The 13,612-nt window shown below is 41.7% G+C and overlaps 1 protein-coding gene across 7 annotated transcripts in view; it reads left to right on the top strand.

Moving 5' to 3' along the window:
• The window catches only part of NSF (N-ethylmaleimide sensitive factor, vesicle fusing ATPase), a 171,584-nt gene that overhangs the window by 18,908 nt on the left and 139,064 nt on the right, over positions 1-13,612 (top strand). For 5 of the 7 annotated variants that reach the window (XM_017871607.1, XM_017871611.1, XM_017871606.1 and 2 more), the window contains exon 2: positions 11,298-11,383. In XM_017871607.1, the coding sequence (XP_017727096.1) occupies positions 11,298-11,383 (86 nt within the window). Of the gene's footprint in view, positions 1-3,578; positions 3,742-3,870; positions 4,005-11,297; positions 11,384-13,612 lie in introns of all 7 variants that reach the window. The other 2 variants (XM_017871608.1, XM_017871610.1) reach the window with 2 other exon arrangements.

The raw sequence follows: 13,612 nt of genomic DNA, 5'->3' as shown, positions 1-13,612 counted from the left end.
ATATATATATATATATATATATATATGTCAAAACCGGCAATGAGAACTCCATTAACATTTATTGTATATTCCCTGAGTGGTGCAGGAGAATCAGAGCTTAGAATCTTGTGAGGAAGGCATGGTACTTAAATAAGTCTAATGTAAGGCAGCTTGTAATAAGTAGTACAGACAGCTGAAAAAGCACAAAGGAGATATTCAGTCTTACTAGGAACCAGGGAGGTTCATAAACTTGGCTTTGCAAGGTGGGAAAGATTTTCACAGGTGGAAGGGGTTTGAAATAGGGAATTCAGTCAAAAGGAATAGTGTGAGTGAAGGAATGGAGTTTGGAATGTGAGGTACATGGGATCAGGGTGGGGTGTTGAGGTAGGTGACGCAGAAAAATAAAGATGAATCTTGCATAGGTGACTGTGAGTAGCATGCTAAGGAGTTTGGGCTTTATTACTTAGGAATCGTATTTTTAGTTTCAGGTCATGTCTGCTGGCGGAGGGAAGGGTGAGTTGGAGGAGAACAAAAGTTAGAACCAGGGACACCGGTTATTACCATTGTAGTTTTTTAGGAGAGGTGATATAGCTGAACTAGGTTATGGTTGTGAGACTGGAAGGGAGGCACGTCTGAGTGAGTGCAGTAGACTTAGTAGACTCTTGGTTGTTTATGTGTGCATTCCGGGGATAGGCAGTGAAGGGAAGAATGACCCTGAAATCTTGAATTTAATGACTTGAAAGGATAATGATGGTATTAACAGATGAGGAACACAACAAGACAAACAAATGAAAAAGTGAATACAGAGGAGAAGGAGGTACCACTGTATTTGGCATTTAGTCATTGGTGATTTTGAAGACAGCAATTACAGTCAAGTGGCTGCTGGAAAGGATTTCAGAGAATGGTTGAAGAAGATAGCCATAGGATGAGAACATGGAAGGCAAGGAAGGGAGACTTGAGAGGTTTGGTAATAAAGAGAAGAAAGAAAAGGTTGCTAGTTTGAAGTGAGTTTAAAGAATTAGAGAGTAGAATTAAAGTAGAATTACGGGATTTTTACTTTTTTAGTGACCCGTGAGAGGCTTACTGGCAGTGTGCCAAGATTCAAGAGCTCAAAGATTGGGCAGGGTGGTAGTGATGGGATAGCCGGGTGTGGTAGCTTGTGCCTGTAATTCCAGCATTTTGGGAGGCTGAGGTGGGCGGATCACTTGAGGTCAGGAATTCGAGACCATCCTGGCCAACATGGTGAAACCTGTCTCTACAAAAAATACAAAAATTAGCCGGGTGTGGTGGCGGTTGCCTGTAATCCCAGCTACTTGGCAGGCTGAGGCAGGTGAATTGTTTGAACCTGGGAGGTGGAGGTTGCAGTGTGCCAAAATCGAGCCACTGCACTAACTCCAGCGTGGGTGACAGAGTGAGACTCCATCTCAAAAAAAAAGACAGGAGGGAGCCTTCTGCCTCTTTAAACATTTGAGATGCGTGTCCTGAGATGCTTCTGTGAAGTTAAGAATATTAATTTTTTGATACGAATCTGACAAAACTAGACATCAAAGTATGCCATATATGGTAATTAAAACAATGTGGTACTAGTACAGAAATCAGACAGTTAATGAAGTAGAACAACCAACCCAGAAATAGAAGCAGATATACCTGAAAACTTCACATACGAGATTTAAAATCAGTGTGGAAAGCTGGAAATCACCCATAGTTTCATTCTACAGTCAGTTGTTTTTCACGTTTTGGTGTGTTTGCATTTAGTTGGTTTGCTATACTTTAAAAATAAATAATGCTGTGGGCTGAGCGTGGTGGCTAACACTTGTAGTCTCAGCACTTTCGGAGGCCGAAGCAGGCAGATCACATGAGGTCAGGAGTTCGGGACCAGCTTGACCAACCTGATGAAACCCCATCTCTACGAAAAATACAAAAATTAGCCTGGCTTGGTGGCGCTTGCCTGTAGCCTCAGCTACTCGGGAGACTGAGGTGGGAAGATGGCTTGAGCAAGGGAAGCAAAGGTTGCAGTGAGCTGAGATGGCGCCACTGCACTCTAGCCTGGGTGATAGAGCCAGACCTTGCCTCACACACATACACAAAAAAAACTGTAAAGTAAAATTTCTATATACAATTCTGTGATATGAACTCTACCTTAGTGTGTTATGAGAATTTTGATCCTTATATGATATATATAATCAAGTGCAGGTATGTTGTAGTTTACAGAACCATTACTTTGAAACAGGACCTTTAGGTTGCTCCTAATTCATCACTGTTAAAATAATGCTGTAGGAAACAAATTTTACATAAAAGTTTTCTATATTTGAAATGATTTTTGTGAGACAAACTTTATTTATTGTAAAAATAGTTCCAGCAGTTCAGAATTGTGAAGAGTGAAGGTGTTTCCTTCACATCTTCTTGTCTTTCTCCTTGGTGGTAACCACTGTTAACAGTTTCGTGTGTATCTTTTTTAGTTTTTATTTTTTTGTAGAGACAGGGTCTTGCTTTGTTGCCCAGTCTGGGGTGCTGTGGTGTGATCATAGCTCACTGCAACCTCATACTCCTGGGCTCAAGCAATCCTCGCACTTCAGCCTCCCAAGTAGTTGGGACTACCGGCATGTGCCACCATGCCCGGCTAATTTCTGTATCTTTTGTAGAGACAGGGTCTCACCGTGTTGCCCAGGCTGGTCTGGAACTCCTGGACTCAAGCGATGTCCCTGCCTTGGCCTCCCAAAGTGTTGGGATTACAGGCATGAGCCACTGCACCTGGACTAGTTTCTTTTGAATTTCTGAGTAGTATTCAATTGTATGGCTCTCCTATAATTTCTTCATTCATCTTTTGGTAGACATTTGTGTTGTTTCCATTTTTAGGCTATCATGAGTACAGCTGTTGTGAACATTTGTGTGCGTGTCTTTGTGTGGATGTATTTCCATTTTTAGGCTATTATGAATACAGCTGTTGTGAACATTTGTGTGCGTGTCTTTGTGTGGATGTATTTTCATTTCTTTTGACTAAAAACCTAGGGGTGCACTTGTTGGGTCACATTAACTTTGTAGAAACTGCATTGCATCTTTGCCAGTATTGAATGTTGTCAGCCTTTTAGATTTTTCTTTGCATGCTTTTCCCCCCAAAAGACCAAAATGGGAATTGTTTTTCTTTTCATTATAAACTTGTAAAGGAATTCTAAAGTTCTAAGGGATGCCAGGCAGGAGGTTCATCTATGTGAACAGTTATTAGTTTGAGATAGAAAATGTCAAGGATATCCCTAAAGGCTCTTCAAGAGATAACTATAGGACATACAAGTTTAACTTATTTCTACCCCATCACTTCTAGTCCCACGTGACTTCAGAATTTTAAGAGAAGTTATTATTATAGGAATATGTAGCACAGAGGGATTCCATAGGCCTGAAGATTAGTACTGATGGCCTTCTTTGCGTTATTCTAGGCCAGTACTATCCGATGAAACTTTCTGCAGTGATCTAGCCACATGTGGCTCTTGAAACGTAGGGCTAGTGCAACTGAAGAATTGAATTTAACTAAATTAATTTTAATAGTGAAATATGTGTAGTGATTTCTTTACTGAACAGTGTAGTTCCAAAATGTTATTTTTCAGGAAAGATCCTCTAACAAGAAATAGTTGAGTGAGACGTGTTAGCTGAGCTGGCCCTGGGGCAGGTGTGTGTTTTCAGTCCTTCCCTTTCCTGTGACAGAAGTGAAACCAAAGCCTAGAGAACCACAGAGGAAGAACCAGTGGATTCATAAGCGTGACAGTTCAGGTAGGGGAAGCTGTTTGGTAATGAGCTCTTTTGGTCAGATGCCACACTCTTTATTTTTCTTTCTGTTTATTTTGCCCTATTAAATTATTTGGTAAAGAGTAAAGCCTACTTTAATCCATTTTTTTTAAGTGGACCTTTGGACGAAAGTATGTGATTTAAATTCCAAAACTGTGCATTGTTGTCCAGGAGAGTCCTGATTAAATCCCCCCCGTTTCTTTGATGAAGATAAGCAAATAATCTTTCTGCACATGAAAGGCTTTCAAGTAAGTAATGATGTAATTACCTCACTAAAGTTTCCATTAAAGGTTTGTTGAAATTTTCATTCTTTATAGTAGCAATGAGTTTATAAGTTTTGACATTTTAAGTTGTTATAATGAAGATATTTCTATACCCTTCAGACGGCTAAATGTTCTAATAACTCAACATATAAAATGCCTATCAGTTTTATATTTTCATTTCTTTTTTTTTTTTTGGAAACAGAGTCTCGCTGTGTCACCCAGGCTGGAGTGCAGTGGCGCAATCTCAGCTCACTGCAACCTCCGCCTCCTGGGTTTGAGCAATTCTCCTGCCTTAGCCTCCCGAGTAGCTAGGACTACAGGCACACACTGCCATGCCTGGCTAATTTTTTGTATTTTAGTAGAGATGGAGTTTCACTGTGTTGCCCATGCTGGTCTTAAACTCCTGAGCTCAGGCAGTCCTCCCTCCTTGGCCTCCGAAAGTGCTGAGATTATAGGCGTGAGCCACCACGTCTGGCCTTTACTTTCATTTCTTCACAGCTGCATGGCTATAGTGGTTGGCTTTCATTGTTTCCTAGGGGCAAGGTCAGTGTTAGAAAAATTGTGGAATTTTCTGTTGACATTGCTATGGTGAATAGACAGCTACTATTTATAGAGACTTATACTTTGTTGAAAAAATGAGATGCCCTGCTTGGCTTACCATAAAAACACAGATGCTTCTGGATTCCAGTAGGGAGGCCTTTTGTTCACAGCATCTGTTTTGGTTGGCCAGCCAGATGACTTCTGTGGATTTTTTCACTCCTTTTGAAGGACACTTGACAAATAAACAAGTTTATAAATGAGTTAGCATTTTGTAAATTTATTTTATTACTTTAGCTATATAGTTCTGTGAAGTATTTTGAACTATTAGGTCATTTTAGCTCAATTTTCTCACTTCCTAAATAACCTTGAGACGATCAGTCCTTTGTTACATGTTCTTTGGATTGTTTATTCTGCAGTAGAGACAGGTTTGTATTGATTTATAAATTTTTGTGTTCAACAAACGTTTAATAAGTACTCACTGTGTACTAGGCCCTGTACTAACACTGGGAACTACAGATGTGAGCAAGATATAGTCTCAGTCTTTGAGAAGTTTAGTGTCTTATATGCAATGCAAACATGTAGACAGATGATAAAAATATAGTTGAGTGCTTCCATTTGAAGTTTATTTCATCAGTTTAGTGGGGAGGGGCAGGTGTCTAGGAATGCCTTCCAGAGAAAGTAATGTCTAAGTGGAGAATTGTAGAGTGAGTGGGAGTTGTCCAGAGACGGAGCAGGGGTTAGCAGGGGAGATTATATAAAAGAAAGAAGCTTGCGGGTGAAAACGACCCTGGGAAAGTGGAAACTGAAAAAGTTCAGTACATTTCTGTCAGATGGCTGATCAAGCTGTGACTTTGGGCAAAATTCTATCAACATTTGTTGAACACAGAAATGCTGTCTCTTTCACAAAGCAGACTTGTGACCTAGACTTTATTCATCTCGTACTCAATTAGTGATTTCCAAACATTTATCATGAATTTCATAAGTAAAAAATGTTTTGATTATGTACCCTCATGTATTGATTATATGACTATTTATTTATAGATGGTACGTAGTACTCAAAGTTATATACACAGTAGAACATGTATGGAAAAAAAAAGGATGAGCTAAAGATGATATGTACAATATTCTCGTAGTGTTAATTTTACTAAAAATACAGAAAGTAGGCCAGGTGTAGTGGCTCACACCTGTAATCCCAGCACTTTGGGAGGCTGAGGCAGGCAGATCACTTGAGGTCAGGAGTTTGAGACAAGCCTGACCAATATAGCGAAACCCTGTCTCTACTAAAAAAATAACAAAAAATTAGCCCGGGTGTGGTGGCACATGCCTGTAGTCCCAGCTACTTGGGAGGGTGAGGCAGGAGAATTGCTTGAACCCACGAGGCAGAGGTTACAATGAACCGAGATCATGCCACTGCACTCCAGCCTGGGTGACAGAGCAAGACTCCATCTAAAAAAAAAAACAAAGAAACCCAGAAAGTAAAGTGGTACATCATTATTCTTTAAAATCTTCATTTAATATTATGTGATACAGCTGCTCAGAGGGCTGTTTCTAAATTCAGTTTATTTTGATACTTGAATGGCAGTCAAAGCCTGGAACAAAATGGAGTTCTTTTTTTCTTTCGCAGACGCGCTTCTCGGTCTTCGTGTGCGCCAGGGCTCGGAGTTGCATGTTGGCGCGGCGCATCTCAGCTCACTGCAATCAGCTATCCGCCTCCTACGTGTGGAACGCCATTCTCTCGCCCGGCGTCAGCCCTCCGAGTAGCTTGGACACTACTAGCGTCCCCTCGCTAGCCACCTGTCGCCCATCCATTCTCCGCGGTGTCTCGCTGGTATCGGCTAGTTTGGTGTGTATTGTTTTTTTTCTGTTTTTTTTTTTTGAGACGGAGTCTGTGAGCTTGCTGCCACCCCAGGCGGAGTGCAGTGGCGATCTCAGCTCCCTGCAAGCTCCGCTCCCGGTTTACGCATTCTCCTCGCCCTCAGCCCTCGACGTAGCGTGGGACTAGACAGCGCCCGCCGCCCCTCGCAGTCGCTGCCCGGTTCCCCTCCTAGACTTTTTTTTCTTTTTCGTTGTATTTTTTATAGTAGGAGAAGATCCAGGGTTTCACCGTATGAGGCCAGGAGGCCCGATCTCCTGCCGGGGGTCCGACGCTCTGGGTGATCCGCCCGTCTTCGCCTCCCCATAGGAGGGCTGGTGATTATCGATCCTGCGTGTGGAGCCCGCGTCGCCCGGCCCGTTTTTTGTAATTTTTTTTGGTAGAGAACGGGGTTTCACCGTGTTTGCCAGGATGGTCCTCGATCTCCTGCCTTGTGATCGCCCGTCTCGGCCTCACCAAAGTGCTGGGATTACAGGCTTGAGCACCGCCGCCTGGCCTGGCTGCACTTCTAATAATATTCTTTTTTCCCCAGAACTTATTCACCATTTATGGAAGTGCTTTATTGAAATGTGGCTGGTAAATTTCCATCTATTGTCTTTTCTTGCAGCTTAATAAAAATATCGCCTATTCATACTTTTATTATGCTAATGAAATGAGTTCAAAAGTCACTGTAAGTCTTCATGTGGGAGAGTATTTAAAAACGGTTGTGCAGAATCTTCTGCTTCTTCCTGGACTTTAAAAGTAAGTATGAAGATATGAGGTTTTGGTGTCTTTATTTTTTAGATTATATATATTGTTGCAACAGCAGAATCACTTAGCAATGGAAATGTTTCCAAATATCCAATTTTGAAATGCTCTATTAGGAAAGAGTTTTCTCTCTCTCTCTCTCTCTTTTTTTTTTTTTTTTTTAAGACGAAGTCTAGCTCTTATCCCCCAGGCTGGAGTGCAGTGATGCCATCTGGGCTCACTGCAACCTCTGCCTCCTGGGTTCAAGCAATTCTCCTGCCTCAGCCTCCTGAGTAGCTGGGATTACAGGTGTGCATCACCACGCCTGGCTAATTTTCATATTTTAAGTACAGACGGGGTTTCACCATGTTGGCCAGGCTGGTCTCGAACTCCTGACCTTAGGTGATCTGCCTGCCTCAGCCTCCCAAAATGCTGGGATTACAGGCGTGAGCCACTGCGCCCGGCCGATTTTTTTCTCTTTTTCTTTTTTCTGGAAAAGCTGAAAAGAATTTTGACATGTCGCTAAATATTTTTATTTTATAGGGGCAGAATGAGATTTTTTGTTTTTTAATATCTTCTTGGTAGCATACTACTTATAACCTCTTCAGAAATATTTAGCAAGTTTGGAACTCTAGTCTTTTTATTTTAAAAAAATTGTGTAACTCATCTACATTTAACAAATCTTTTAAGTACGTTTCTTGTGGTGACTAGTGAATCTGTATGGATTTAAAAACAAAAAAAAGATGATGAGGCCGAGGCAGGTGGATCACTTGAGGCCAGGAGTTTGAGACCAGCCTGGCCAACATGGTGAAACCCCATCTCTACTAAAAATACAAAAATTAGACGTGGTGGTGCACAACTGTAGTCCCAGCTACTCTGAGCTGAGATTGCGCCACTGCACTCCATTCTGGGTAATAGAGCAAGACTCTGTCTCAACAACAACAACAAAAAATTTCGGTGGCTACTCCCTATCTCCCAGAGTAGAGTAGAGGAAGATTCTATATTGATACAGTTAACCTCAGTGACATCTGAGGTACCTTGTTCTGACTTAATTGCAGCAATAGTTTACCTGTGAATGAAGCCGTTAAAGGCTTTTGTATCAGATGCTATCACTGTAACTTTATTCTGAGAATAATAATAATAATAATTATTATTATTATTATTTGAGATAGAGTCTCACTCTGTTGCCCAGGCTGGAGTGCAGTGGCACTATCTCGGCTCACTGCAAGCGCCGCCTCCCGGGTTCACACCATTCTCCTGCTTCACCTTCCCAAGTAGCTGGGACTACAGGCGCCCGCCACCACACCTGGCTGATTTTTTTGTATTTTTAGTAGAGACTGGGTTTCACCATGTTAGCCAGGATGGTCTCAATCTCCTGACCTCGTGATCCACCCGCCTTAGCCTCCCAAAGTGCTGGGATTACAGGCGTGAGCCACTGCGCCCGGCCAGAATTCTTTTTTAAAATTCCAGTCAAAGCAGTCATTTCATCAGTGGTTACAGTTTTCCTGTAAAGCACCTTGTTTCATTTACAGTTAAGAATACCTCCCTTTTAATACATTGTTCCTTGGTATCTTACAAAATTGTATTTCTTGTATATTTCATAATTACCCAACAAATACAAGATGAAAGAAGCATCTATATTTTTATCCAATTGTATAGCAAACCCCACACACTGTATTTTGTCCTGATATCTTCAAGTCTTTAGGGTTTTCTAAGAGCTTTTGACTATACTTACCAATAAAAGAATACATTTAGTTTGTCACCATTTTTATTTCTGTGTATAATTTCACCTATGGGCCATGGCTTTTCTTAAGGAAACCTTAGCAGTTTCGACACTAACTTTCATACAATTTTGTGAAGTATCACATTAAATAGTGTGATTTTAGACATAGGTGGAAAAATTATAGACGTTTAACTCTTGCTGTGAACACTTAAAAGCCTGGTGGATTATGAGGACTTTGTTTGTGCCATCAGATTATATCTTAAGGTAGAGTAGATACGTAGAGTGAGGTTGGTCTTTAACAAAAAATGGGCTGGGCGCGGTGGCTCATGCCTATAATCTCAGCACTTTTGGGAGACCGAGGCAGGTGGCTAACCAGGTCAGGAGATCGAGACTCATCCTGGCTAACATGGTGAAACCCCATCTCTACTAAAAATACAAAAAAATTAGCCGGGTGTGGTGGCGGGCGCCTGTAGTCCACCTACTCTGGCGGGTGAGGCAGGAGAATGGCGTGAACCCAGAAGGCGGAGCTTGCAGTGAGCCGAGATTGCACCACTGCACTCCAGCCTGGGTGACAGAGTGAGATTCTGTCTCAAAAAAGTTAATATAAATAAATTACATACATACATACATACATACATACATACATACATATATACATAGATAAATAAATGGTATGGCTGGATGCGGTGGCTCACACCTGTAATCCTAGCACTTTGGGAGGCTGAGGCTGGCGGATTGCCTGAGCTCAGGAGTTCGAGACCAGCCTGGGCAACGTGGTGAAACCCCCATCTCTGCGAAAAATACAAAAATTACCTGGGCGTGGTAGAGCACACCTGTAACCCAGCTACTTGGGATGCTGAGGCACGAGAATCGCTGGAACTTGGGAGGCGGAGGTTGTGGTGAGCTGAGATCCGCCACTGCACTCCAGCCTGGGCAGCAGAGAGAGACTGTGTCAAAAAACGAAACAAAACAAAAATAAATAAGAAATGGTGTAAAGTCAATATAAATACAAGTACTAATATTTTATTTTTATACCCCAAAGGATTATCGTATAATACAAACACCCTTCAAGTACACATATCCCACTTTAGAGACTACTGCCCTAAACAACAGGGATAATGATATTGAAACTGGCCTTTTAGTTAAAATAAAACAAAGCCAAAAATAATTCACTTTCCTCTATAAACTTGTATTTGGGAGACAAATGTAAGAATAATCAGCTTGGCCGGGCACGGTGGCTCACGCCTGTGATCCCAGCACTTTGGGAATCCAAGGTGGGTGGATCGTGAGGTCAGGAGATCAAGACCGTCCTGGCTAACATGGTGAAACCCCGACTCTACTGAAAATACAAAAAATTAGCCAGGCGTGCTGGCGGGCACCTGTAGTCCCAGCTACTCAGGAGGCTGAGGCAGGAGAATGGAGTGAACCCGGGAGGTGGAACTTGCAGTGAGCCAAGATTGTGCCACTGCACTCCAGCCTGGGTGACAGAGCGAGACTCCATCTTTTAAAAAAAAAAAAATGTCAGCTTTGGCTTGAGGTTTGGAGAATGAACACTTCTATGACTGCCTGTCATAGCTCACTAGGAAACCCTAGCGAACCATGGAAGGGTTATTGGTTAAATATATTGTGTAAAGGAACATTTTGCTAGTTGCTGTTGACTAAAAGGCTGTTTTTTTTTTATATATATATAGTCTGTAATTATTTTGTTGAAAGATATTTGGAAGATGGTTTTCTCAATCTATAGGAGATACAGTTTGTAGCCACCTGGGATCTCTTATAAAAGATACTTTTCATAGTATACTTTTATAATATACATAAAATTTCATAATATACTTTTGATAATGTATATAAAATTTGATACATAAGTTTATCAAATTTATTGAATTTACTTTAGTGCATTTTTATTAGTCAAGATTCTTTGGAAGACATGGAAAACTAATTCAAAAAAACTTGAGCAAAAAAAAGTTTGTTGGCTCGTAACTAATATTCAGGACTGGTCTCCAGAGCTTGGTTGCCAGGTCTGTGTTTCCAGGTTGTCTGTTAGCTTGTCTGTGTCTCTGTGATAGTTTTACTGTTTTAGAGTGGAAAGTCTTTCTCCGTGGGGTGCTCTGACTTGCAGAAGAATGCCTTTGGTCTAGTGCCAGCGTATATAAAATCCTGTGGGTGGGATAGAGTAGGCGTAGTTGCATGTGTGCTGACTGGCAGTCTCACAAAACCACATGGAATAGGGAAGGAACAGTTTCCCAAAGGAAGGGTTTGCTCTTACTTCAGAGGAAGGGATGCTGGGAGTCAAAAACAATAGATGTTCGTTATAGCAATGAGAGTGATAAAGAAGAGAAGACAGAAAGGCATAAAGTATTCTTTAAGGGAATAGAACATGACTTAATTTGATTTTCCTAATCATTGATTCTTACAGAGCATGCAAGCAGCGAGATGTCCTACAGATGAATTATCTTTAACCAATTGTGCAGTTGTGAATGAAAAGGATTTCCAGTCTGGCCAGTGAGTATCTGACTTTGTTTTCTTTTAACCTGCTAAGTGGCATTTGGGAAACTTCCAGAGAGTCATTTTTAGGAAACGTTGGAAAATCTTTTTTTTTAATTTTTCTTGCTGAGTTGGAAAATGGAGAAGATGACGAAAAGTTGTGTATTTCAATCATTACTGTGTCAAACCTTGATAAATACTGTGTAATGTTTTTAAAATCACATACAGTTTTTTATATATAAAACTTTAGTTTTCATCGGTTGTCTTAGGAGAGCTAAACATACTGGTTGTATGAATCATATATAGCAGAGTTGTTAGGTGTTTGACTTTGGCCAACTCAGATTGTTTGAGTTTTCCTGGCTCTACCAATTACAAATTGGGTGACCATTTCTGTACCTCTATGTCCTGATCTGTGTAATGGAGATGATCTCTTCCTCAAGGTAGCTATGAAGAGTAAGTTACATAAATAAAGTGCTTAGGACAGTGCCCAACATGTTAATAGCCCTTAGTAAATATTAGCTGTTATGGTTATTATTACCATGGTAATCCAAGAGACATGAACACTGGAAGATGGGCTGGGTGTGGTGGCTCATGCCTGTAATCCTAGTACTGTGGGAGGCCAAGGCGGGCTGATTGCCTAAGCTCAGGAATTTGGGACCAACCTGGCCAACATGGTGAAACCCCATCTCTACTAAAAATAAAAATTAGCCAGGCTTGGTGGTGTGCGCCTGTAGTCCCAGTTTCTCAGCAGGCTGAGGCATGAGAATCACTTGAACCCAGGAGGCAGAGACTGTATGTAGTGAGCTGAGATGGCACCACTGCACTCCAGCCTGGGTGACACAGCGAAACTCTGTATCAAAAAAAAAAAGGAAAGCCGGGCGCGGTGGCTCAAGCCTGTAATCCCAGCACTTTGGGAGGCCGAGACGGGCGGATCACGAGATCAGGAGATAGAGACCATCCTGGCTAACACGGTGAAACCCCGTCTCTACTAAAATACAAAACTAGCCGGGCGAAGTGGCTGGCGCCTGTAGTCCCAGCTACTTGGGAGGCTGAGGCAGGAGAATGGCATAAACCTGGGAGGCGGAGCTTGCAGTGAGCTGAGATCCGGCCAGTGCACTCCAGCCCGGGCGACAGAGTGAGACTCCACCTCAAACAAAACAAAACAAAACAACAACAACAACAAAAAAAAAACAAAAAGGAAAGAGAAAATTGGAAGACGAAAAGCAAATGTAGAATCCTTAAAGGCATTTTGCATTGTTATTTATTTTAACTGATTCATATCACCCCACTGCCAAGACTTTTAAAGACCCTGCTGCAAGTTGAGTTCCATCCATATGCTTCTGAGATTGGTATAGATAAGAAGATGAAGGGGCTGTAGGGAAATAAGAGGCAAGGTGGTAAGGTTTTAACTGAGCATTTTTCTTAAAATGTTGTCTGTGAAATACATGAGTTTGACAGAGTTAGAAATGCTAATCATCTTTGGTTTCCAGCTTCAGAGTAAGAGGCTGTACTATATGGTGATATTAACATTGTTTCCAGTGCTAAACATTCTGTGATGCTAAATTGAGCACAGGACTTTAACAGATAAACTGAAGTATAGATAATCAATGTGAGAATTTGTAGAATTCTTTTACATCTGTTAAATGTTCACTGTGCTCATGGTGGGGTTACTCAAAATGTAGTTGATATAAGGAACATGTGTTCTAGTGGCAAGAAAATATGTATAGAAACATTAGCCATTGATGTGAAAATTCACAGCATTCTAAAAAGATAATTTTTAAAAAGGTAGTGAGCTAGGCATGTTGGGGCATGCCTGTAGTCCCAACTACTTTAGAGACTGAGGCAGGAGAATTCCTTGAGCCCAGGAGTTTGAGGCCCGCCTGGGCAACATAGCCAAGACCACATCTATTGGAAAAAAAAAAGATACTGCTGATGCATAACAGGATTTGAAGCTTCTGTCTTACACATAGTACTTTCTAGTTACCTGGTATAGGAGATTATCATGAGAGGACAATTTTTTAAAAATTTTATTTATAGGCCGGGCGCGGTGGCTCAAGCCTGTAATCCCAGCACTTTGGGAGGCCGAGGCGGGTGGATCACGAGGTCAGGAGATCGAGACCCTCCTGGCTAACACGGTGAAACCCCGTCTCTACTAAAAATACAAAAAACTAGCCGGGCGCGGTGGCGGGCGCCTGTAGTCCCAGCTACTCGGAGGCTGAGGCGGGAGAATGGCGGGAACCCGGGAGG

Source organism: Rhinopithecus bieti, unplaced genomic scaffold, assembly GCF_001698545.2.
Source record: "Rhinopithecus bieti isolate Rb0 unplaced genomic scaffold, ASM169854v2 scaffold_6904, whole genome shotgun sequence".
NCBI lineage: Eukaryota > Metazoa > Chordata > Mammalia > Primates > Cercopithecidae > Rhinopithecus > Rhinopithecus bieti.
The sequence above is the reverse complement of the archived record's forward strand: the minus strand, read 5'-3'. Positions and strand labels throughout refer to the sequence as shown.